Raw genomic sequence first — 25,665 nt, forward strand, 5'->3', positions numbered from 1 at the left:
AGAAGGGCAGAGCCTAGAAAGGACAATGTCCTTTAGGTAACATCATGATATCACCTCATCTGTGACATAAAAATGATAAAAGCCTGTGCCTTGGGCAGGTCTTGCTGTTGACATTCTTCTCTTGCGAGTAGAACTCTTGTTATGATAGAGAAGGTCTCTCAGATAGCATTAACCGCACTGGTAGAACGTCATTGGCCGTCATGGGTACTCAGCAACTGCGAAATAAAGAGAACACAGTTAAGAAGAACTGACAAAGCTGGGCTGTTTTCAAAAGATCCGAGTGTATCGCTGGATTTCAGACCAAGGCTCTGTGTTTAATGTGTGTAAGTTATTTCATGACCCTTGACAATTGTTTTCATTTGTCTGTGGCGAGCTTCTTGACTTCCATCGCAGTACGCTTTGCTTTGGGGAGATGTTGATATTTAACAGGTGGTCTCTTTAAAATGTGATATGGTTTGATTAACTCAGAAGCCTGAGCTCCAAACACAGCCTCTTAAGGTCTTACAAGGTGCGTTCCCATCATTGTTTGGCCGGGTCCAAATATAGAACAAGATGGAGAGAATATAGAACTTTTAGTATTTGTTGTCTTTGACTTTTCAGATGACTACAACCCATTGATTTCGAGTCTACTAACATGACTTCATTTACGTCTGTAATATTCCTAGCTTAAAAGGAAAAACAGAGGCTTCGAGGGATGGCTCAGCAGTTTGGAGCCGGTAGTGCTTGATGGGAGTTTGGTTCCTAGTAGGGACCCAGAACACATATCAGGCTGCTCACAGCTGAAGCTTTGGCCTCTGTTAGCATCTGCGTTCACGCACGCGCACACACACACACACACACCATTAAAATAAATCTTATATGGAACGAACAGTGGCAAATACCTTTAATCCCAGCACTCAAAAGGCAGAATCAGGCAGTGGTCTGTGTTAGAGGTCATTCTGATCTATAGTGAGTTCCAGGCCAGCAAAGGCTGTATAGTGAGACCATGGCTCAAAAAATTAAAGTAAGGAGTTCAGGGATAATTCCATGGTTAAAGCACATTTTTATTTCAGAGGACCTAGGTTTGGTTCCTAGCTCTTCCATAGTGGCTCAAAACCGTCTGTAACTCCAGCCTCCTCTCTGGCTTCTAAAGGCACAGGTACACATACAGTCGCACACAGGGAAAACACTAACGCCCCCAGTAGATCTAAAAATACAATAAATCACAGAAAAAGACAAAAATAGAGAACTGTGTATACTCCTAGATTAGGTTCCCTTATTTAGTTTAACCCACTATCCTTTATTGTATGTGCCACAGATTTTGAGTTTGAGTTTGTGTTTTATGATATATAACATATCAAACAGTGTGCTGTAGTCTTAAGTTCTCTCTCTCTCTCTCTCTCTCTCTCTCTCTCTCTCTCTAATGGACTGCTTCATGAATTTGCATGTCATCCTTCTGCAGAGGTCATGCTAATCTTCTCTGTATCGCTCCAATTTTAGTATATGTGCTGCCGAAGCAAGCACTGGTCTTAGGTTCTAAGAAAGTGGCAGCCACCTGTACACATTTACCTGTTCGTGAATTTTCCTTGAACAGTGAATTAAGCACTATGCTTACATATAGAAGGATACAAAAGTAAACAGGTAGACTACAGAGAATATTGGGAGGGCCAACAGATAGTGACAGCCCCTTGAGAGTCTTATACATAACATATGAACAAGAGAGTAACCTTGTACTTTGAAGGTAACAGAAGAGTATCAGGGCAGCCTTCGTAAAGGGACAACCTGCGACTATCATATTAAAGAATGACCCAGAACGTGGCAGTCAGAAATACTTGGAAGGAAAGCTGGCCTTGACCAGAAGGGAATTCGGAAGCAAGGAAAGGTGTATAGAAAGAGACAGAGGAGGGCAGAATCACGTGGAAATACAAGGTGGTTCCAGTTTGGCTGGAGTCAAGGAAGGGGTGTGGAGGAGTAGGAGGAAAAGCAGCATTGGTGAATATATTGGGAAATGTCTTGTCTTTCTCTTTGCTCCCACGGTTGTTGAGTCAAGCAGTTCCTCTGCCTCACACGCCTGCCTTGACCAACTGTGCCACCTTTGGCCTGAGCAATGGCGAGACCACTGACTGAAATCCCTGGAGTCGTGAGCCCAGTTAGACCTCTTCTAAGTTGTTTGTCTTGGATATTTTGTCAAGTGACAGAAGTCTAGCACACATTAAGGAAAGGGTCAATTAAGGAAATACTCTGAAGGATAAATCAACGGGCTTCGTTGACTCAGAAGGTGGCACTGACGAGAGAGACAGTCAGGTTCCTGGCATTGATGCATGGGGACGTGCAGTAGGTATATGGAAGGCCTTGCTTCCTCTACAGGCTCCCTGTCTGAGTCAGCTGAAAGAAGCCGAACAGGCACACCAACTAGAGAAAAGCAGGCCCATTTGCTAGCATGTGTATGGGAGGCACACAGAGAAGGGCCACACAGTTCATAGGGAAGTGTAGGTGGGGAACAATGCACCCTGAGCTCTGTTGTCACTGTGTAGACCAAGTCTCTCTTGGGTGGCAGGGCTTGGAAGAAAAGAGAGGGTTATATTTGGCTCAATAGAGTGAGACCTTTTCCTCTTTTCTATGAGTTAGCCTTCCCTGGTTGAGGGAGTTTTGGGGAGGAAATGCAAGACAATTGCACTTACTTCGGATGACCTTTCTGGAGTTAGATGTGCAGATATCTCATAGAGAGCCTTCTCTATGCTGGGAACCTAGGCGGTGAGGGAGCCGTAAAGTCTATCTAAAGCAGCTGCGCGTGGGTCTGTGCTCCCGTGGTCACCCTCTCCGAGCGTCACACTTGACGGTGTTGTCTGAGTGTTTCCAGTGGCTGAAGGGCATCAGGTGCGTTTTCTGTGTGAAGCCTTCCCGACTCCACCTTCTGCCTTAGTGTGGCCTCCTTCGATGCTCAGCAGGTTCACAGTTGTGACAGTTTGTGGCCTTATTCCCTGTGCTCACTTCTTGAAGATTGTGGGTATTTCTTTTTAAATTTTTTCTAGTTATACAAAATATTGGATTTCATTAAGATATCTTTATACACACACACATGCACGCACACACACTTGTACTTTGCTTATGTTTGTCTGCTCTTTCCTGTGCTATTTTTTAAGAATATTTATTTTTTTACATGCCAATCCCAGTTACCCCGCCCTCCTATCCTCCTGCTCTCTCCATCCCACCCCACCCCCCATTCACTCCTCAGGGAGAGTACGGCCTCCCCCGAAAGGTCAACTAAATCTGTCTCTTCAGCTCATTGAGGCAAAACCAAACCCAGCCCAGCCACCCACGCCCACCCCGCCTGCCCAGCAACCTGTCTAGACTGAGCAAGGTATCTCTTCCTAGAGAAAAAAAAGTTCATTCAATAGGGTTAGATCCCGCTCAAGCCACATTGTTGTCACCTGCATTCAAGGTGCCTAGTTCGGTCCTATACAGGTTCCCTAGTTGTCAGTCCAGAGTCAGTGAGCAGCCCTTAGCTCGGGTCAGCTGATTGTGTGCGTTTCCCCTTTGTTCACGTTATTGCTCCTCCCTCTTTTTCATTGTACTCCGGGAGCTCAGCTGGGCTGTTTTATTAATCCCGTCTTCAAACGCTCACACTCCATCCCAGATCTATTTTTTTAAAGTTTTGAAATAGCTACCTGGGGGGCTGGAGAGATGGCTCAGTGGTTAAGAGCATTGCCTGCTCTTCCAAAGGTCCTGAGTTCAATTCCCAGCAACCACATGGTGGCTCACAACCATCTGTAAGGAGGTCTGGCGCCCTCTTCTAGCCTTCAGGCATACACACAGACAGAATATTGTATACATAATAAATAAATATTTAACAACAACAAAAAAATACTGAGATGTGATTGTGCCTCCAATCCCTGACCTTAGGGGCTGAGATACAAAGGCTGTGAGTTGAGGCCAGCCTGGGCTACAGCAAAACCCTGTCTCAAAATGAAACAAAACAAATTGAAAAACAAAATAAAATGAAGAATGAAGGTAATACTTTGAACTATCACAGTGCTAAGTGGATCTTCTGGGATGGTGCACCACTTCAGTGTAGAGAAGGCTGCTCTTGAGAGCCATCGCTTTAACACACCACCCCACCCCGCCCCAAGTGGCGTTCTGTTAATGAATGACTACTGGATTGCCATGGTGGCTTTTTATGCATTTCCTTGCCCAATAGCTCTTGAGGCAGAACAAAGTAACTGTCTTGGTGCTGCCAATGCTGGAAAGAGTGCAAACAGCATAGCAATAGGAATGGAAAAAAAAATCTTTACAAAATGGGGCCTGATGCCCTTCTACAGAAGTATCGGAGCTTTTCCATTTTCATGGTAGCCGAAATTGCTCTTTAATTTTAATTTGTGTGTATGTGTGTGTGTGTTCATGTGTGCATACATATGTGCTCTGCTAGGGACTAAGGCCTTGCGTATGTGGAATAAGCTTGTACTGCTAAGTTATATCCCCAGCCTGGTTCCAGCTGTCATTTTACCTTAAGTAAATGTTTTAATTGCTTGTTCCTTATTTACTGTTCATTCCTCTTCACTGAGGAATTATGATTTCAGATCTTTCAGAGAATAGAAAGGGAAATTTTTCTGTCTCCTGCAAACAACAACAAACTTGTCTAAATGTCAGAAGCACTTTCCAAGTCATCTTCATTTTTTCCCGGACACGTACAGTTTGTGTCCTTGCTGGGATATTTCATGTTCCCGCCAAGGAATAATTAAAAGGTGTCCTTGGGATGATGCCAGATATACTGTCATGAAGAGTCCTGATTAACTGCACTTTCAGAATTTGAGTGATTTGACTTATACAACCCATTACTAGTTCATCATAACACTTCGTCATGCATTATCTAAAGTACTTTTATTTATTTATTTTATCCAGTCTTGTAGTATTGTCAAAATAGGCCTAGAACCTACCATCTTCCTGCCTCAAGTCTCCTGAGTATTGGTATTATTTATATACATGACCTCACTGGGCTTCTCATGATACTCACTCATAGGTGTGTCCCTTGAAGAATATGGCATTTCCATGTTGAAACTTTGATACCTTTGATTGATTGATTGACTGATTGATTGATTAGCGGTCTCAATATGTAGCCCTGGATGGCCTGGAACTCAGTGTGTAGACCCGGCTGGTTTCAATCTCGTAGAGATCTATCTAGCTATCTCTAAGGGCTAAAATGAAAGGCATGTGTCCCCTAACCCAATTCCTGATTTCTTTCAGCTACTTCTGTATTATGGTTTCATTATCTTATTTAACTCCCCATGTTTGCCTTTGAAGTATTACGTAGTGTGAATTGTGTGCTTATAGATAACATAGGATCAGGGCTAAAATATATGTCTAACCAGCTCATAGCTAATCCCATATTTTGTGGATTCATTCTTTCTCAATGCACTCTTTATCTTCAGGATGAAGATGCTGGGATGAAAAGCAAAGTTCATCATATTGCCAAGGAGATCATGAGCTCTGAGAAAGTGTAGGTATCAAGTTAGCAGTTTAGAAGCTGTTCTTCCCAGTTGACTTCTTAAAAAATTCTTATTGGTTCTTTATTTTTTTAACAGGTTTGTGGATGTGTTAAAACTTTTGCATATTGTAAGTATCTGCTCGTATTTTTCTCGAATCTAAGATTATCCCCAGTCCTGTCCTTTTCCTACCCTAACGGTTCTTACCACAGCTCACAAGTAAATTATACCCTTGTGCTCTCTAGTGCTTGGTTACATTTTAAATTTATAATAAGGTTTTATATACTTATAGGTTTATAAATTATATATAATAGACATTTTACAAGTTGTATCTCATTTGCATCTAGATGTACCCAGATGATTTCTGAATAATAATCTTCAGCACCTTCCATTTCTTCATAATAAATGAGCCATGACAGCTGCTGCTACTGCTTCCTCCTCCTCCTCCTCCTTCTCCTCCTTCTCATTTTCCTCTTTTTTGCCCCATTTCTGCCTCACTTCCTCCTCTTCCCTCCTCCTCCTCTTCTCTCTCTCCTTTCCCCTCCCCCAGAACTATACCCCCAGCACCCATAATGATGTGTATCTTTTGGGGGCATGTCTTCTCTAATCTAAATAGTTCCCAGAAACAGAGACACTTGAGACAGCATTGCTAACTTTTTTTAACCGCAGTCACCTCGAATAGACCTATTAGGAAAGAGCTGTATGTATCTGACCACATGCTTGTTTTTTCTCTTATACACTTTTGTCCTTCAAGTTTTTACAAGATTGTGTGTCTGCTGCAAGTCAAAGTGCTTTTACTGTTACTCTGTTTTTGTTATTTTTTGGCAAGATATACCCAACATCCCAAATTTCTGTTGTGGAATATTAGCTTAAGATGTGTTACATTTGTTTAAATGATATGACGATGTGTTGCATTCTTTACGTTGTACCTGTTTAACTCTGTGAAGCTGTGATACTTTGCCTGTCTAAAACACCTGATTGACCTAATAAAGAGCTGAATGGCCAATAGGTAGGCAGGAGAGGTATAGGTGGGGCTGCCAGGCAGAGAGAATAAATAGATAGACCAAAAGAAAAGAAGGGAGGAGCAAGAAAAAGGAGGAGAGGAGAACACCAGGGGCCACCTGGACACACAGGCAGCCATGGAGGAAGAAGGAAAGAAAGACACATAGAATAAATAAAGGTAAAAGCCCAGAGGCAGAAGGTAGATGGGATAATTTAAGTTAGCAAAACTGGCAATAAATAAGCCAATCTCAGGCTTGGCATTCATAAGAAAGAATAAGACTCCATGTGATTTGTTGGGAGCTAGGTGCTGGGCCCCCAAAAAGTAAAAATAGAACATGTATGAACATCCCTCACGTATGTGCCACTAAGTGCTCAATTCCAGTAGTTCTTTTAGCTAAAGACATACAGCCCTCTTGAAAATCTATAGCCTGTGTCTGCCCCTCCCTCTCCTTTCCCACTAACCCTCTTGCCCTCTTCAGTCAGTCATCAGTCAAGGCAGTTTCTCATGGCCATGGCCATAGGTCAACTGATCAGGCAGGTCCTTAATTAAGGTTTCTTTGTCCCAGGTGACTCTAGCTTGTGCCACACTGACAGCAAAACTAATCAGCACACAGACTCTCAATAAAGCCAGGGATCTAGACCCAAGGCCCCTGGACATACTGATATCTGATACCAAATAGAATGTGGCGTTTTTATTTTATTTTTTTGTTTTTTCAAGACAGGGTTTCTCTGTATAACATCACTAGCTATCCCGGAACTTGCTCTGTAGACCAGACTGACCTCAAACTCACACGGATCCGCCTGCCTCTGCCTCCTGAGCTCTGGGATTAAAATTGTGCACCACCACCAACCAGCTTCATCTATTTTTCTAAGTGCATCATAAAATGAATAGTTTTCCCCATCCTAAAACAGTCATTCTGTCCCGAGTATACAGTCTTGTGGTTCATGTGGACTTTTAAATTATCAGTTGCTTTTTCCTCTGTTTAGCTGCTGTTAACTTAGCTACTGCCTTCATTTTTGAGCAGTTCTATTAATATTAAGACTCATAGATCAAGTCCATTATTCAGAGCATATTTGTCTTGCTTCTGTCTTTCCCACCTCGGTTTGGCATCTCCTTCTCTCTGTGTCTCAATTTCAGGTCTTTGCTGCTCAGCTTCCAAAGACTTGTAGATATTAAGTGATGTTTATGTGATTATTTAAATTACCAAATCTTTTTAAGTAAATGGCCTTTTAATAAGTGTTCTCTATGTATCTTTTAGTATATTGTATAGGTATGTAACACAAATTATTTATTTTTGGCCTCATAACATCCCTAAAGATAGTTTTTTTTTCTTTGTTTATTTTAAATGAAGGAAGTAGCAGGCTACTAAATGTCAAAACTAGGCTTTGAAGTATAGTTCTGTGAGTTCTTGGTTTAAAATTTTAAATGTTTGCTTGCAATCCTAACCATTGCCATTTATAGTGTATCTATAGGACGTAGTATATCCTTAGGCATATTTATTGCTTACAGAATTTTTTTCAGCTGCCTAGGAAACCAGAAACATCTAGCATTTCATCGTATAAAGATGAAAGCGAAGCTGGCTCTTGTTACTTATATTTCTTATGAACATTGCATATTAAGGTTATTAAAGAGAGACAGAAACATGCCATAGACAGTTGGCTTCAGTTATGTTTTGCATTGAATGCATTGATGAATATGCACAACCTGACTCGTGCATGCAGGAAAGGAAGTGTCATTTCACCTGGGAAAAATATTTTTATTTTAACAACAAAGCCAGCAAAGCACAACGGTACACCAACATAGTCCCAGCACTGGGGAGGCTGAGGCATGCAGATGTTGAGTTTAAGGCCCTTCTGGGTTATATAACAAAACTTTGCCTTAGCAAACAAGACAAAACCAAAGTCACATTGTTGAGATGGAGACTTCCCCTTTCCTTTTACTTCACAGTCTCCCCTTTAATTTTTCATATGTATCATAAGCCTTTTGATCCCTACAGCTGCTTTGCTTTCCTTTAAGTGATTTTTATTTACTGTGAGCTCCCTGTCTGTCCCTGTGCCTACGTGCCCTTTGTAACAACGTGGGCGCCCGAAAGTAACTAAACAATGCCTCAAGGTCAAGCTTGCTGCTTGCGGCAGCTGGCAATTAAGTCCCACACCCCACTCTGGTCCTGGGGACTCTGTAGACCAGAGACAAGGCCATCTGCTCTGTGCTTCAGTGCCTCAGATGTTCTGACCAGGTCTTATTTGCATTGTTTTCCACTGAGGTCTTCCCCGAGTGATCTGAGTTGGCGGAGTGGGCATGTTCGTATTGTAAAGAGTTGGGGTTATTCTGGTTCTGAATGTCATACTAGGTGATTTGACTCTGGTAGGTTTTTATTAGAATCAGTGTTGTATGTAGTTGATGTCAGTCATGTCTGCGGTTTGCCTAATACTTTACACCATCTCCTGCCTCCTTTGTTTGATTCTGCCATCTCTGTCTGCTCACCCATCCCTCTGCAGTGCTGGGTTTCAAACCCAGGGCTCACCCCGTCTAAGCTAGTGCTCTTCCCTAAGCTCCACGGCGAGGCCTGTGAACCAGAACCTGGCATGCAGAAACCACTCACTCGCATCTGCCTTGGTGTGGTTAGAGGAGCTTTGGCGAATTTAGAGGCTTCTGCCCAAAATAGTTCTGCGGCCCTTAAAGATCGTCACACTTTCCCAAACTATCCTGGCTGTTGGGATTTAGGAAGATAATTAATTGGACACGTGTTGTAATCATCTTTTTTATTTAAAAAAGAAAAAAAAAATGTGACCTCCCTCCAGTCGTTCCACTTTGGCAGTGGCTGAGGTTCCTGAGTAGCTGAGAAGGCTAAGATTGTAGTTCCCGTGGAACTGGTTGCATCTGGCTCTGGGGCCAAAGAAGTGACAGGAATATAGTTGCTGCCCTGCTGCGGGGAGGCTGTTTCCTTGGCTGCTAAGCTCTAGCATTCTTTGTCTTTGCCTGGAGATAGGGATGCCTTTTTTGGAGCTGGCTGTTGGAGATTTAGCCTAGGGTTTTGTGTACGCTGAGCACGTTCTACACTGAGCTGTGCGTGCAGCCAGGGACACTCTTCTGTGTTCAAAACCAGAGAACCTGTGATAGCCCCAGGTGAAAATAATTATTAAGGGATATTTAAAACAAATTTTGTCTGGTCTTTTTGAGACAGGGTGTTAGGATTTAGGCATTATGCTGGCCTCTTTCACCCGACAAGATAAATCAGGCATTACCCTGGCCGACCCAGGGTCCTATAGCTGCTAGGTCACTGCGTTTGTACTCAGGTGCAAAAGGTCAAGCTCCACCCACTCCCGCCCTCTTCCCATAGCTCTTCTGAAGAGGCAGGCTGGTTCTCTTCCTCCTCCTCTTCCTCCTGTATTTCTCTTTCCCTCTGCTCTCCCTTTACCCTTCTCCCAACAAGTTTCTTACTTAAGCTCTACCTACACGGTGAGTTTGTCTCCTGCCTGGCATGAGGCCTCTGACTCTCACCTGCCTTGACCAAGGTCTCTCCCAAGGTCTCTCACAACACAGGGTCTTTCTATAGTATACCCCTTATTGTCCTGGAACTCACTCTGTAGACCAGCACGGTCTCAAATTGTTTTTTATTTAAATTTTTTTTTAACATACAGTAAAACAGACTGTGTTCAGTCCCAGTGCTGTTGAAGGGACTTTTGTAGTGATCAAAAGATTGGAATTTACTCCAAATGCAGAATTCATAACCAAGGAGCAAAGTGAGAGTCAGTGGGTAGAAGATCCCCAAGAAGTGAAGGACAAGTAGGGGAGGGGCGATCTGCTACTTCTTGGGAGATGGTGGAAGGAACAGGGCCAGACACTGGAAGTGGTGGGAGGTTCTTAGTAAAGCTCCCTTGTCTAAGGAAACCATCAATCACCTGCTTAGACCATATAACAGTGGGTCTTAGAGATTCAAACCCTTGACGTTCTTATAATCTTTGTTAAGTGTTTGTTTTTGAGACAGAGTCTTGCTATGGAGCTCTATGGAGCCTCAAACACACAGCAATCCTCTTGCCTTGGCCACTCCCCACCCCCAAGTGCTGGGTTTACACAGGTGCATATACCACCATACCTAAGTACAAAATAAACTTTCTATTTTATTTAGAGCTACTACCATAATTTCCAAAGTGATATCATTGGGCTTCATTCATCTGAAGCTGTCCTAAGCATCCAATACTCTTGGGAAAAAAAAAAAACAAGCCGTGTCAGGTGTGTGTGTTCAGGGCCTCACGTCATTGGTCAGCCCACTTGGATTTGGCTGGTCTTTATTAAATGTGTCTTAAATAAACAAGTTTCCCTTTTGGCAGAGATGGAAGACATGGAATGCAGAGTCTGGCAGGAGCTGTGTCACACTGGTTCCTAAGTTACTTAACAGCTATCATCCACTGTCTATGTCATAGTGAGGAAATACCTTCCAGTTGGAAAACAAAAGTTATTCTGCTGCCAAGGGACCAAAATAGTCATCACTTAATTTTGGAAGAAGAAAGGAGCACGCTTATTGCTTCGCTGAGCAGGAACTGCTTTGGAATGATTTTAATCGCTAAAGTGGTAGAAGAACGTGTAGCTGTTTACCTGCTGAGCTTTCAGCATGTTTACAGTCGGGGGTGTGATTCATGAGTGTGTTCAATAGCGTTCCTTGATAGTAGACAAGCTAATGGCTTCCAGAAGTCTTAAGTAGCTGCATTTTCTCCTAGCAAATGCCAGGGCTGATGGAGGCGAGCTCTCAGAGATGGAATCTGACTGCTATCAGCTGGTTTCTGGGATGCTTGTGTGGTTTTTCTAGTAGTGCTGGCAAGCTAAATTCTTGTTTAATAGTCTACTAGTTAGTTATACAAGTTGGTTCTTTAGTTGCTAGTGTAGATAGGGTTTTCCTTTAGATTAATGTAGCTACTGGGACAATAAAAATGATCCCAGGTTCTGCCTTTAAAAAAAAAAAGTTTTTAAATTGTATTAAGAGAGTGAGGTGGCTGGGCGTGCAGCTCTCTAGTAGAGTTCTTGCCTAGCATTTGGGAAGCCTGGGTTCAGTATGGTGGTGCAGGCCTGTTATTCTCACACTCGGGAGACAGAGGCAGGAGGATCAGAAGTTGAGAACAATCCTTGCTACATAGCAACTTTGAGGCCTTTCTTGGCATGTCTGTAATCCCAATCATCCAGAGGCTGAGGCAGGAGGATTGTGAATTCCTGAGGCCAGCCTGGTCTCAGCAAGACTGTCTCAAAACAAAGCATTGAAGAGAGCTGGGAGTGTAGCTCGTTTTTAGAACTGCCTGCATTCAGAAGACTGAATTTCCAGCTCTGCAAAGAAACTTAACTGTACTTTGGGTAGGAAACCTTTCTGTTCTTTTAGGGTATGTGTGAGGATTTTTGAGTTTGAGGCTTGTTTTTGTTCCCCTGCCCACACGCAGAAGAAATACTTTTGATTAACTTGTATTTTAGGAACTAGTGTTGAAGGAGTCAACAGAGGAAATGCTGTCCCTTCCAACTTGATTTGCCTAGTAAATCCACCAAGGGGAAACCAGTTGCGGGTAAAGAGAAAGCCTAGTGAACCTCTTCAGGTTCTGCTTTAGGATTTGGAACCAGGCTGTTGGGAGGAGGAACCTTTGTTTTGGAGTCCTGCACAGCTGGGAGATTCCGCTATTGTTTAGCTTGGCTCTCTAGGCCCACCCTCAGAGGACAATGAGGTCTCGGCCAATGCTTATCTCCTCCCGCACCCTTTCCTCCTCCTCTGCTGTGATAGGGTGTGGTGGTGCCCTATATTAAAACAGAGCACTGGCAGGCTTAGAACAGAAGATGAAGAATATGCCATGCTAGTGTGTAAATGGCGAGCTCACTGGGAGCCTGGCTTGAGGGAGAGGAGCACCGAGACCCAGAGTGAGAGCGTTGTGTTGGCTCACACCAAATGAATTGCTGAAAGTGTCTGTGCACCATCCAAATAGACTGTATTACCGCTACTCTACAGATACTAATTATGTCACAACCGCACCTGTTTAGCAAATGAAGAAGCCAAGGCTAGCCCAAGGAAACACAATAAGCCAAAAGGGAAGGCTTAGACCTCGAATCCTGATTAGATAGTGCCTTCCTTCCTCTACAGGTCTCAACTAGAGGCTCCAGGCTGGGAAACTGCTACTGGCAGGGATGAGGGAGAATTCAAAACGTAATTAGTTAAGACCTCCTGGGAACTTACAAAAATTAATAAAGCATTTTTTGAGTATTTCTTTCTTTTTTTTTTTTTTTTTTTAAAGATTTATTTATTTATTATGTATACAACTTTCTGCCTCCATTTATACCCACACGCCAGAGGAGGGCGCCAGATCTCTTTACAGATGGTTTGGAGCCACCATGTGGTTGCTGGGAATTGAACTCAGGACCTCTGGAAGAGCAGGCAATGCTCTTAACCACTGAGCCAGCTCTCCAGCCCCATTTTTTGAGTATTTCATACTTAAGTATTGTCTTTATGTAAGTTTTGCTCTCCCTTCAGCTCCTGCTGTCTCCCTTCAACTCCTTCTTTGTCCATACTCCCAAATTCATGGCCTCTTTTTAATCACACATACACACAAACACAAACAGACTCTTACATATACACACACACCCTCACTGAGTCTACTTAGTATTGCTCATATATACATGTATTGAAGAGTGACCGCTTTGTATTGAATAACCTATCAGGTTCTTCCTAGCCTAGAAAACGGATTCTCCCCCTCTCAGCAGCCATTGATTGGTTATAGTTCTTCATCTAGGTGTGGGGCCTTGGGAGACTTCCCCATCCATGCTGGCCTGTCAGCTTGTATCATCGTATAATTCTTGTGTAGGCGGCATTTTGTGATCTCATGAATGGAATGTCTAGAGATGCCACCTGGAAACAGGTCTCTCGGACTTCTGGCACTTGCAGTCTTTTGTCAACACTCTTCCCCAATGTTCCTGACCCTTAAGTATAAGGGTTGTGCTGTAGATGAACCATTTGGGGCTGGACACCCCCAAATCACTTATTTGCTACATTTTGAAAATTATTTTCAATTTTCAATATTTGAAAATTACATATTACAGATCTCTGTAATAGTCCCTATGTATTACAAAAAAGAACTTCTTTGATGAAGGGTAAGCGCTACTCATACCTGTGGGTATAAGGATCAATATTTAGAGTGCAGTTAAAAATTATATTGGTTTATGTATTAGTCAGTGTTCTCTAGAGTAATAACTTATACAATGAAGTTTTCTTTCAATATCTATAGCTATCTATCTGTATATATATATATATATATATATATATATATATAAAGGCAAACGTTTCTAAAAGCTTTATATTTATTTGGAATAATTTATAGTCTGCAATCTAGCTAATCCATCAATGACTGGCTATGAACGGAAAGTCCAACAATCTAGAAGTTGCTCAGTCCATGAGGCTGGATGTCTCAGCTGGTCTTCAGTAGATGCTGGAACCCCGAAGAAGTAGGCTCTAATGCCAGTGAAGGAATGGACTTGGTAGCAAGGGGAGGGCAAGCAGGCAAAAAGTGAAACAAAAACCTTCTTCTTCACCGTCTTTATTGGCTCCTAGAAGGTGTGGCCCAGATTAAAGGTGTATCATTTCTCCTTCAGATGCAGATTAGAAGTGGATCGTCATCCTTCAAATTAAGCAAAAGTTGCTTACTCTAGTGTGCTCTCCGTTTATGGATTTTAGTTAATTCCAGATGTTGACAGCCATACATAGATATCACAGCTGAGAAAAATGGCAACAGTAGGGTCTTCTCTAGGGTCTCCGGCCTCTCCAGCCACAGGTCGTTGGCTCTGTTTACACACTTCTAAGTGTCAATTTCCTCACATTGGACAGGTCTTAAATCCAACTGGACTGTGTTGGTTACTGCCTACATAAAGGTGCCACTATTGGGCCATGGGGGATGTCTTGCCTAGCCTGGCATTGTTGGAGTTTGTGGGCTTTACATCTGGATAAGACTGTTGGTTGTTTTTCTCCCATGGCAGTTTGCATAGCACTTTTAGATAGTACAAGAGCTAGTCTTCAGGGAGGAGGCTTCCGGGTCAATTCCAATTTGTTTCCTCCAAGTTCTGTGTCCAAAATGTGTGGTGTCTTCAGCAGTAGGGTCTTAGCTTCGAGTTCCGGGAGGCGGCGTGGAGTAATAGCACAGCCTGTCTTGTTTCGGGAGTCTCTTAGATTTCCCTGACAACAACTCAGGTTTCTAATACCTCGCCCTGGGGTTTTGCTAGTTTATGCCTCATGAGAGAATAGTACCTCCCCATGTGACAAAGTAGAGGAATCGTATTTATATGATAGCATTACAGTGGCTTTAATTCCCAGAGCTGCAAAACAGTTTTTAGACACTTCTTTATAGAGTTGCAAGAGATAGCTTTGTGATTTAGATCATCGTAGGGAAAAGGCTTTTGATCTACTTCCGAGTTTGTACAGCACTCTTCCTCCTCCTGACGATAACAGGATTTCCGGGATGCTGTGGCTCATGCATCCAGGCAACTTGGGAAGCCTGTGATTGAGGACCGGATCCTGAACCAGATCTTGTACTACCTGCCTCAGCTGTATGAGCTCAACCGGGATCTCCTGAAGGAACTGGAGGAAAGAATGCTGAGCTGGTAAGACAATCCCAAGAAACCACGCCAAGGAGAGAGAGAGAGAGAGAGAGAGAGAGAGAGAGAGAGAGAGAGAGAGAGAAGAGAGAGAGAGAGAGAGAGAACTGCCGCAGTATGTTGAACTTTCTTCGCAGTTATCTGTATGATGAATATTTTGGGTCGCCACACCTCATTTAGCACGCTGGATTTATATACATATCATTTTAAAAGTTCTTCAACAATGCTTGCTCAGATCCATGCTCAGCTGACTTAGCTGTTGTTTTTTCTGTTTCTTTTTTCCCTTTTTGTTTTGTTTTTCTGTTCGTTTATTGAGATAGGGTTTCACTTCCTGAAAAATTCCAGGCTGTAGTTTTTTAAAGTTATAGCAAAAATAAATTATTACCAAAATTATTCTGTATATATTTTATCTTTTGTTCCTTATAGAATTTTATATTAATATTATCCTAGCTGACTTTAAAGCCTAATGATAGGCATATTTATATTAGTAATATAAGAGATTTAAATATTTTTTGCTGTACTAAAGTCTTCAAGTTTTGGACCTGTAGATGATCCATGTTCCAATATTAAGCATTCCTGAGAACCAGCCTAAACTAATGAAAGAGACAACTCTTCACTCATAGAAAAAGTTAAATTTATTTAACAAGATAGTTCAAGTCTTTGAATAAGGTATTTCTTTTCACTGGGTCTAATGGAGCAGGCTTGCAAGCCCACGTACTTGGGAAGCTGAGGCAAGACAATGTTCACTGAGTTGCACGGGCAGCTTAATGAGTTTCTGTTTCAAAATAAAAAGTGAAAGGCAGGCTGGCAAGATGAGTCAGTGGGTAAAGGTGCTTGCCACCAGACCTGCTGACCTGAGTCTGACCCCTGGAGCCTGCATGTCAAAGGAGGCAGCTGATTGCCACAGCTGTCCTCTGGACTCACACCTATGCCTCACTCCTCAAAATAAATCAGTAAGTCAATCCATAAAAATATTTAGATAAATAAAAGGAGGTCTGGGGTTTTGCTTAATGGTTTGCCTACCATACAAGAAACCCTAGGATCATATATTTTTGTTAGGGCAGTCAAAGCACCAAATACTCTCTGTATAGAGCAAAGTGTACACGTTTGTCTTGGCGAGACCAATGTAAGGTCCACATTGTTAGAGAAATTGTAGTATTTTCAATTCTGGGACCATCTAGAGAGGGGCCGGTCTTTATAAAACAGAAGTTTGAAACTCTAGGCTAGGACCTCGAGTGGCACTTGGTGACACTGAGGCAAACTGGTATGCCGTATCTCTCTGCCCGGGAAACTTGGGAGCAGAGACCTTGCTGATCTGGAAAGTCTTGGCCCCGTGCCCCTTACTACAGTGACATTTCTGCTTCGCTGCCATGCAGGACACACTTAGCCAGTACCGACTCTCCACCGTGATCTCCAGGCCATACGTAGATCATGTTCTGCTCCCTAAGGACGGATGTGGTCCAAGGCCACTGGTGCCTCTTGATCTAGCCACTGCCTGCTGATAATGCAGTTTTGTTGGGTGGAGCCGTGAGAAGCAAGGTACTTACTTACGTTGGGATCAAGGAATCCATGTCCTGGCTACCACCACCCCACGTGACAGTAGCAGTGTGCCTGTCTCCCAGTTATCTGATGGTTTGAAATAAGTTACTGGACCCAATTTTTAAAGTGTCTCTCTTCGTAGCTACCCTGGCTTGGGATCCACTCTGTAGTATAGGCTGGTCTTGAACTCATAGCAGTCCTACCGTCTCACCTTCCGAGTACTAGAGTTACAGGCGTGAGCTACCATGCCTAGCAAGTGTTTCATTTTTCCAAGATTTGAATATCTACTGTGCTAGTTGGTAATCTACATGTGACAAGCATATCATAGTATACAAAATATACAAAGGTCTTGCTTTCAGGGGACAGACATTTTAGTGGGGAGAAGGACTAGGTAAATAGACAAGAAAAATCAGAAAAAAACAACTTCTGATTTGCGTACTCACTGAAGGTTAGGTTTAAGAAGTATCTCTAAGCTGGGCAGTGGTGGTGCACGCCTTTAATCCCAGCACTTGGGAGGCAGAGGCAGGTGGATCTCTGTGAGTTTGAGACCAGCCTGGTCTACAAGAGCTAGTTCCAGGACAGGCTCCAAAACCACAGAGAAACCCTGTCTCGAAAAACCAAAAAAAAAAAAAAAAAAAAAAAAAAAACTCTAAGAAAGTGGAACATGGGCTAGGAATACAGTCAGTAGTAGACAGCTTGCCTACCATTTATAAGGTGTTCGGATGTCAGCTGTCTACTCCCCCCACCAAATATGGAGCGTGTGAACTGAGACAGGAACATGGGAATGGGGAAACTCCAAGAACTCTCTATTTCCAGGCTTCAGTGGACTTTGTATATCCAAAGAACATAGATGCTTTGGAGAGCAGGAAAAGTGAAGCGAACATGGCCTGGGTCAGGCAGATAGGAAGGAGCAGTGGCTATTGTATGCACGGAATCTATTTTTACTCTCAGTGTAATAGAAGTCCTCGGAGCTGGGTGTAGTGGCGCTCACCTGTAATCACAATGAGAGAGAGGCTGAAGCAGGAGGGTCATGAGTTCAAGACCAGCCTGGGTGATCCCATTTACATGCATACATACATACAGACATGCACTCACACAGAGAAATAGAGAAAAGAAGTCATTATTGGAAGTTACATAATAGGATGTGCATTTTTTAGGCTCTTGCTGCACTAAGGAATGGAATAGAGGAGACAAAAATGGAAATGGGGACCAGTCAGAGACGACAGATTCTGGGCAAGATGTGTTCATGGCAGGGGCAATGAAGAGCAGCATCTTAGGATACGTTTTCAAGGAGAGAAAAGAATAAAAGGATGAGCTAATGACGTCGCTGTGCCTTGGGCACATTAGTGACTGCTCTTATGTTTTTGTGTGTCCTCTATCCATAGGAATGAACAACCAAGAATTGCTGATATCTTTGTGAAGAAGGGGCCATATTTAAAAATGTATTCCACATACATCAAAGAATTTGATAAGAACATAGCTTTGCTGGATGAGCAGTGCAAGAAAAACCCAGGCTTTGCTGCGGTTGTTAGAGAATTCGAGGTATTTGCTACCATATAATTTTGAAATTTTTTCTTATATTTTCTATACCTTAATCATTTATAGTCATTGAAAAAAACTTTTGAATAAAGATGTGTTAAAATATAATCTCTTCTAAACCATAGAAGGAATTAATCGACAAACAAACGAGCGAAAACTCAAACAGTCCAAGATTCCATTCTGAAGATCTCTTACTGCACACTGTACTGTTTTGATTGGGTAAATAGTATTTTGGTGAGAGTTAGTTAACCGGTTAATTAGTTTGAAACAAGGTTTTACTCTGTAGCCAGGCTGACCTCAAAGTCCTGGCTTTCAAATCTCAACAGTTGGTAGCAGCTTCACTGAGGAGGCTGAGGCAGGAAGATGAGGCATTCAAGGTCATCCTCAGCTGCATAGTGACTTGCAGGCTAGCAGGCTAGCATTTCTGGCCTCAAAGTTCCCTGTCTTAAAGACAAAATAAGGACTAACAAGATCACGCAGAAGGGAAAAGTACCTGCTAGCAAGCCTGACCCACCTGAGTTGAATCCCTGAAACCCCGCATGTGGGATGAGAGACCTGACTCTAGAAAGTTGTCCTCTGATCCCAACATGCGTGCTGTGGTATGTGTGTACCCAACACCTACATGTGCACACATGTGCACACATATGCAGGCCCACATACACACAAGTAATAAATAGACAAATGAATAAACAAATTGATCTTATTTTTTAAGCCTGTGGTGAAATGTATACCCCACAGACTTAAAATCTTATCCATTTTAAGTATCTAAACTCTATAGTATGAACTATGGGGACAATATTGAGTAACCGTCCCTCTAAAACATACTTAGTCTTGCAAAATTGAGATTCCATGGCCATTAATCATTAACTTGTCCTTCCCTCTCACCCTGGCCACCTTATTCTGCCTTCTCTCTTGATGAATTTGAGTACTAAGGGAACGTTCCTTATTTTTTACCCAACATTTACTTCCGTTTGTCTGACAACTTCACAAATAGTAATGGAAAGGAACATAATTTTTGTTAGAGAAGCAAATAAACAGTTTTAGCATCAAAGTCAAAAACCTTGTCTTTGTTGTATATATCAGCTAAAGCTTTGTGTTTCGACTGAATGTTTGGAGGTGCAAACCTGATTTGATTGGGGTAAAATGATATTGCACATCGTTACCCAGACTTGGCTCAGATTTATTATTCAGTTAGGCCTGGCTATCCTTGGACCCTCATCCACCTACTAAAAACTGTCCTGGGGAAAATGATTCTGATAAAGCAGGCAGGAGCTGTGTGAAACAGTTAATTAAGAGAGTCAGAGACTGGGAAGGACAGCTCAATGATATAGCATGCACTTTGCACACCTAAGGCCCTGGTTCAGAGCGCCAATAAACCAAGACCTCCCAAAACAGACCCGGAAGAGGGCTGGGATTCAGCCTTCCTCTCTGAGACTGCATTAAAGAAATCTGAATTAGGAATGAGAGAAATCAGAAGCTCTACATTTCATCCTCAATAGAGGAGAGGAAAGGGAGGGAGGGAGGGAAAGAAGAGAGGAAGGGAGTGGTATTATCCACATTTTTACAACTAGTTCAATTTTACTCTATCCATCTGGATTACTAGGTTTTAGTATTTGTTTCTTTGTTTTGAAACTAAAATGATCAGTAAATTTTAGCCACACAAAATAAGAAAAGTTCCAAAATATTATAGCATTGCTGATTTCTATTTTTTCCTAGTTCGTACATCAGACTAATAATTGACTTTGAAGTTAATTTATAATCTTTCCTCCTTTCCTCTCCTCTGTGTTGTGGGAAAAAAGAGGCATTACCAGGTATCGTGGCATAGCCTGTAACTCTAACACCCAGAGAGTAGAGACAAGAGCAGAGAGAGTTCAAGGGCAGCTGAGCTTCATAGAGCTGTCTCAGAAAGCAGTGCAAGGGGATACACGCATGTTCATTTTAGTTCTGCCACACAGTAAACTCTGGGGCTGAATGAAGCTCAGGAATAGATTGAGAAAGCTATTTTACATATTAAGGAAAAAAGTTTTAAGGATAATTTTAGCATGATTAATAAAAACCCAGCGACAAATATTGGGGTTCAACCTGAATATCAGAAAAGCAAAGCAACCAGCCACTGACTCTTACCTTGACCTCAGTCCAAAATGGCGATCCTGCTTCCAGGAATGTCAGAATGAGACTGTCTGAGAGCCATCTTCTCCTGTCTTATATTCCCTTTAGTTCTGGGTTTAAAGGCATACATACACCACTGCCACCCAGTTTCTATGGCAAACTAGTGTGGCTACTGGGATTAAAAGTGTGTGTCACCACTGCCTGGTCAGTAAGGCTGACCAGTGGGACTGTTCCGCTCTTTGATCTTCAGGCAAACTTTATGAAAATATAAATGAAATATCACTACATTCAATCACATGACTTTATGGCCAAGTTAATGGCTCATGATTTGCCTCCAGAGCAGCACACATGCTTGGCATTTGCAAAGTCTTCACACACACACACACACACACACACACACACACACACACCTCAAAAAGAAAACAATATACAGGCAACCAGGTATATACATTCTAACTTGGTTGTCTTGTAGGACTACACATCCAAACAGATTTTTACATTCATTATTCTATGAGAGAGGGGTACTTAGCAGGACTGCTCTTAGTTTTGATTTCTGCAGCCCTCCCCACTATGCTGTTGTTACTGTGAATGAGCATATTGACTACGGGGCTCTGGTTATTGTTTGAATCTAAGCCCCAATAGTTTTAGATCAGCTTCCTTATTGGGGGCCATGCATTCCCTTCCCGGTTCCTGGGGATTTGTAGTTAGGGCTGTACCAGCACATGTTCCCTGAGTGGAAGCTGGGACATCCCCAGGAGGACACCGCATTCTGAGAGCTGTGAACCAGTGCTCTCATGAGCACTGGCTTCTGAGAGCGGCCGGTTTGGTAGCTGCAGTCACTCTCCTTTGTGACAGCCACTGTCACAGCCGGCGTGTCTTACAGAAGGCAGCATCTCTGGGTTCTCCTCTCCAGTTGCTGGCTGCTTCTGAAAAAACAATGGATTTACTTTCAATGCTTTCCCCCCACTTCAGATGAGCCCGCGATGTGCCAACCTGGCCCTGAAGCACTACCTGCTGAAGCCAGTTCAGAGGATCCCTCAGTACAGGCTGCTGCTGACAGGTGGGCTCCCAAACCTTACCAGCCAGCTGACCCTGACTGCCCTTATTGAGTACACCTTTCCTAAGCATGCCGCTTCCCCCTCTCCATGATCCGCTGCCTGATAGATGAGTTAAGTCACTGGGATTGAGCTGCTTTCAGTTCTGTGAGCATCATGCGTATACTGTCACCTCTGCGCATTCATGTAGGCTGTGCCTTATGTTCTGACGTTATTTCACGGTAACGGTCCACATCCTTCTGTCTTTACCTGAATAGCATTGTTAATCCCAAGGAGGTGTTTTCTTAACTACTTGGGGTCTACAGTCACTCCTGCATGTTTGCATAGCACTGTCCTGGTGACTCTAATTACTTTCCTCTGTTGTTATGAGGATTTGTTAATGAGCTGAATTGCACGCATGATCCTTAGGATACTTTCTTTGGATATAGTAAATTCTAATAATATTAGCTATTCTTAGCAATAGTAACAGTAGCCTTACTATGATTATTTGGGTATTCTGACCATCATTTGCAAGATCTTAGACTTTTCTGACTAGTGTAGAAGAGATACAAGGTAGAATTTGGATGAAGGAACGTATACTCGGGTACTCTTGTTTCCTGACTCCTTAAAACTTACAATAGTAACAGTAACACAGTAGCAAGATTTTTTTCATAGACAAAATAACAGGCTTATAAAGATAAAGTGGTTTGATATCATAATAAAAGCTAATACACATCATGTCAGTGCGAAGCATACTATCTGATGCATACATTAAGTCTACTGAGATTTGCTGAAGTGTATTGAGGAAAAGGAGAGAATTACTTATATTCTTGCCATTACATTTTGTGTTAAAGCGAATAAGAACTTTAAAATGTCACCACAACTCAACAGTAGATACGCGTAGTCTGGTGTAAATAGAATTTGAGGTTCTTGGCTATAACTGTTGCCTTTGAGGACACAATGTGAATACATCTCCTTCATCTGGTTCTCTTCAACCAAGATCGACAGAGGAGCATGTGAGCCTGGAGACCCGCATTCGCTCACTTCCCTTGACGCAGGAGCTTCAGGCTTCCCCACTTGGTAGAGAGGAAAGCAGATGGGAGAGCCTTCCCTTTCAGACCTGTGACCTGGCAGCCAAGGTGTGCTGTGGGGCTGGATTCGGATTAGATTTCTCTCTGGAATGACATAAAACGAAATAAATAATGAGCGGATGTCCTGCCCATCTGCACTGCTTTCCTCTGCTCTTGGCTGAGATTATTAATTCACAGGACAAGAGGAAGTACCGATACACAGTGGTTTTTCTAGATAGATCTAAAGCTCTGTCATGAACCAGCTATTGGACAGCACTGGCTGTTTCCACAGCTGTAGAGTGAGTAATGTTCTCAGTGGCCAAAGACAGCGGTGGCTTGGATTTGAGAAAGAAGGATCGGGCTCCTGAAAAATGAAGCGTAAAAGATATCTTTTCTTCCTGTACTACGGCTGGTCTACAGAGTGAAAATCTGCCTGTTTAATTTAGATTGCATGCTAAGTTGTTTTTTTGGTAGAGAAATGAGAAAAGCAAGTTTTTAAAACTGTGAATGTGTGTCTTTTTTCTTTTTAAGACAATTTTTTTCATTGTGGAGACAGCAAAGCTTGCCTCAAACGACTTCTAGTCCTTTCTCAGCCTCTTGAATGCTGGGGTTATAGGCATGCATCACCATACCTGGCTTTTATGTTTACATTTCTTGTTATTACATTTGCTTATTTGTTTGTTTGTTGTGTGCGCATGTGTGTACATGCATGCCATAACACATATGTGAAGGTCAGAGGGCAGCTTGCGAGAGTCTGTTTGCTCCCTACCTTGTGGGTCATGTGGGTTGAACCAGGTCGTCAGGCTGGGCAGCAAGTGCTTTTATCAATTGAGCTCTCTCACCAGCCCATGCCTGGCTTTTTAAAAAACTTTTTCTAAAAATGTTTCTTTTATTTTTGAGATCATAATCACATCATTTTCCCCTTTTCTTTCCTTTCTCTAGACTCTCCCATAGACCCCTCCTTGCTCTCTTCCAAATTCATGACCTCATCTTTCATTAGTTAAAATCTGTTTTTTTGTTTTGTTTTGTGTTTTTGAGAAAACAGGTTTGTGGCTGGGGATGCAGCTAAGTTGGTAGAGTGCTTGCCTAGTGTGCCTGGAAACCTGGATAATGGGGCATGGTGACATGTGTCTGCTATCAAAACAAACAGATTTTTTTATTGTTTTATAATACTGACATCATGTGAGATCGGACGTAATTTTAAGGGTTTTGTTGTTCTTCTTCTTCCTTCTCCTTCCTTCTTTCCTTCCTTCCTTCCTTTTTTCCCTCCTTCCTTTCTATGTGTGTGTTTAAGCTCTTAAATTTTTTATTTTAATGTTGTTTGAGGCAGGGTCTTGTCATGTACTCCTGGCTGAGTTGCTATGTAGCCCAGATTGACTTCAAACTCACTGTAATCCTCTTGCTTCAGACTAATGAGTGCTGGAATTAAAAACACGTTCCACCACACTAGTCTCTCGCAATTATTCTCATTTTAGTAATTTTTTTAAGGTATACACAGGCTGTATAAAAGCCTAGGCTGGCCTAGTACTCACAAAGCCTGCTGCCTGGAACTAGGGGGAGTTGTGGAACTGAACCTGGGTCCTCAATAAATCAGCATGTGCTCTTAACTGTTGGGTCATCTCTCCAATCCGGATGTTAAGTCCGAAGTCTGTATCTGTTTAGATAATTAACTGGGGTCCCATGTTTGGAAAGCAAATTCAGATAACTTAATCTCCCAATAACCTTGTAATCTCAAATGCACAGGTAACTGAGAGGAAGAGTGAGCCTATATTAACTTAAAAGAAGAGTCAGCCTGTATTTGAGTCTGCTCCTGATGTTGGTTATCTTTTAAATATTTGGCAGATCAGGGGAGGATTCCTGTCTGACTCAGGGCGGGCAGATTCGTTCTTGCCTCAGTGTCTTGGCAGGAGTCTGAGAAATGCATAGAAGAAGGACCAATAAAACAGGTTATTTCTTTTTTAGAGAAAATTGAGTGGAAATCCCCAGAGGCAGTGGTTTTTGCTGTTTAGTCATTCAGGTTTTTTGTTTTGTTTTTTGTTTTTTTTGTTTTTGTTTTTTGCAGTGATTCCCCCCCCCACACACACACACATACGGGAGAACTAGGATTAAAGGCGTGTGCCACCACTTTCCGGCTCTAAATTTTACTTTTGTATTGACTAGTCAGGGCTAATGCATTACAGTCAGGCCCTATCCTAAGAATGTGGGGCGCTCAGATCCCCTAGAGTTGGGGAGAATGGGAATAAGGAAGCAGACACAGCGTAGCTCCATTGCTTCTTTCTCATCTTTGAGAAAGAAGCCGTCTGGGTCTGTCATCAGTCTTGACTCCTGTCAAAGACTTAACCAACCGAAAGGCTTCGGAAATGAAGAGTTGCTCCTTTTTATGACGTTCAGAACCCTGCTGCAGAGCCCCGTGAATGTGTGCTGGCTGGATAGACCACTACATAATGTTGAAAGTGGAGAGCAAGCTTCCATTGACTTGGGCACTTGCAGAAGGACTAAACTTTCCGGTCCTTCTCCCTGGTAGGATCTCCAGGTTTTCCTGTCCCTCTGGTTCCTGCTGCTGCTGGGATCCAGGTCAGGGCTTTCCCACTCATTCCCTGTCGCAGAAATGTCTTCTTGCTGTCCGCATCAGTTATCACACCCCGTAACCCAGGAAACCATTGCTTCATTTCTCTGCCAAAGGTGTATTCTGATTCTGCTCATTCAATTCTTATGATTTATTTATTAGTTATTTAATTTATCTACTTACTTCTTTTTGTACTAGGGATTGGTTCAAGAGCGTTTTACAAGTGTTCATCCCCTGGACTGTATCCCCGGCCCTCATGGTGCTTGCTAGAAAAGTTGAGAGAGCACTTATCCACAGCGTAGAGACCAATCTCTCTCTCTCTCTGTCTCTCTGTCTCTCTCTCTCTCTCTCCTCTAGTTGTGGTCTGGTTTCCCCGGTCTGCTGAAGCATTTTCTTTCAGGCTCAATTTCCTCAAACATTAAGCAGTCCCTCAGCAAATGGATACCTACAGGTAGCACAGTAATGGCCCTCCCCCCACCCAGGCTATCCTGTCCTCTTTGAGGCCATGTCCGTTCCCTCGGGCTCTCACTGAGCTCTTCCTCTCTCCCTACACTTTATATGGATCTTGCCACTTCTTGTTTTTGTAAGCGTTACCTTTTTACTTTGAAGGGCTCTTTTATACATATAAAAATATGTAAGTAATATAAAAAGGCAAATCCTTTTTCATCTTCTCTTATTTAGAAATGACTCAGAGACCTTTCTGATTTTTTTTAAATCTCTACCTATATTATATATT

The 25,665-nt window shown here is 42.6% G+C and overlaps 1 protein-coding gene and 1 non-coding gene across 2 annotated transcripts in view; one reads left to right on the plus strand and one right to left on the minus strand.

Annotated features, from left to right (window-relative positions):
- Fgd6 (FYVE, RhoGEF and PH domain containing 6) overlaps positions 1-25,665 on the plus strand; it is a 105,096-nt gene that overhangs the window by 43,965 nt on the left and 35,466 nt on the right. The window contains exons 4-8 of the mRNA XM_057758169.1: positions 5,406-5,473; positions 5,559-5,589; positions 14,927-15,078; positions 17,997-18,153; positions 21,232-21,319. Coding sequence (XP_057614152.1) covers positions 5,406-5,473; positions 5,559-5,589; positions 14,927-15,078; positions 17,997-18,153; positions 21,232-21,319 — 496 coding nt within the window. The remainder of the gene's footprint in view (positions 1-5,405; positions 5,474-5,558; positions 5,590-14,926; positions 15,079-17,996; positions 18,154-21,231; positions 21,320-25,665) is intronic.
- On the minus strand, positions 1,397-1,503 carry LOC130866677 (U6 spliceosomal RNA). Its single transcript, XR_009056367.1, has one exon. It is a non-coding gene; the product is annotated as a U6 spliceosomal RNA (small nuclear RNA).

This window comes from Chionomys nivalis, chromosome 25, assembly GCF_950005125.1.
Source record: "Chionomys nivalis chromosome 25, mChiNiv1.1, whole genome shotgun sequence".
Classification (NCBI taxonomy): domain Eukaryota; kingdom Metazoa; phylum Chordata; class Mammalia; order Rodentia; family Cricetidae; genus Chionomys; species Chionomys nivalis.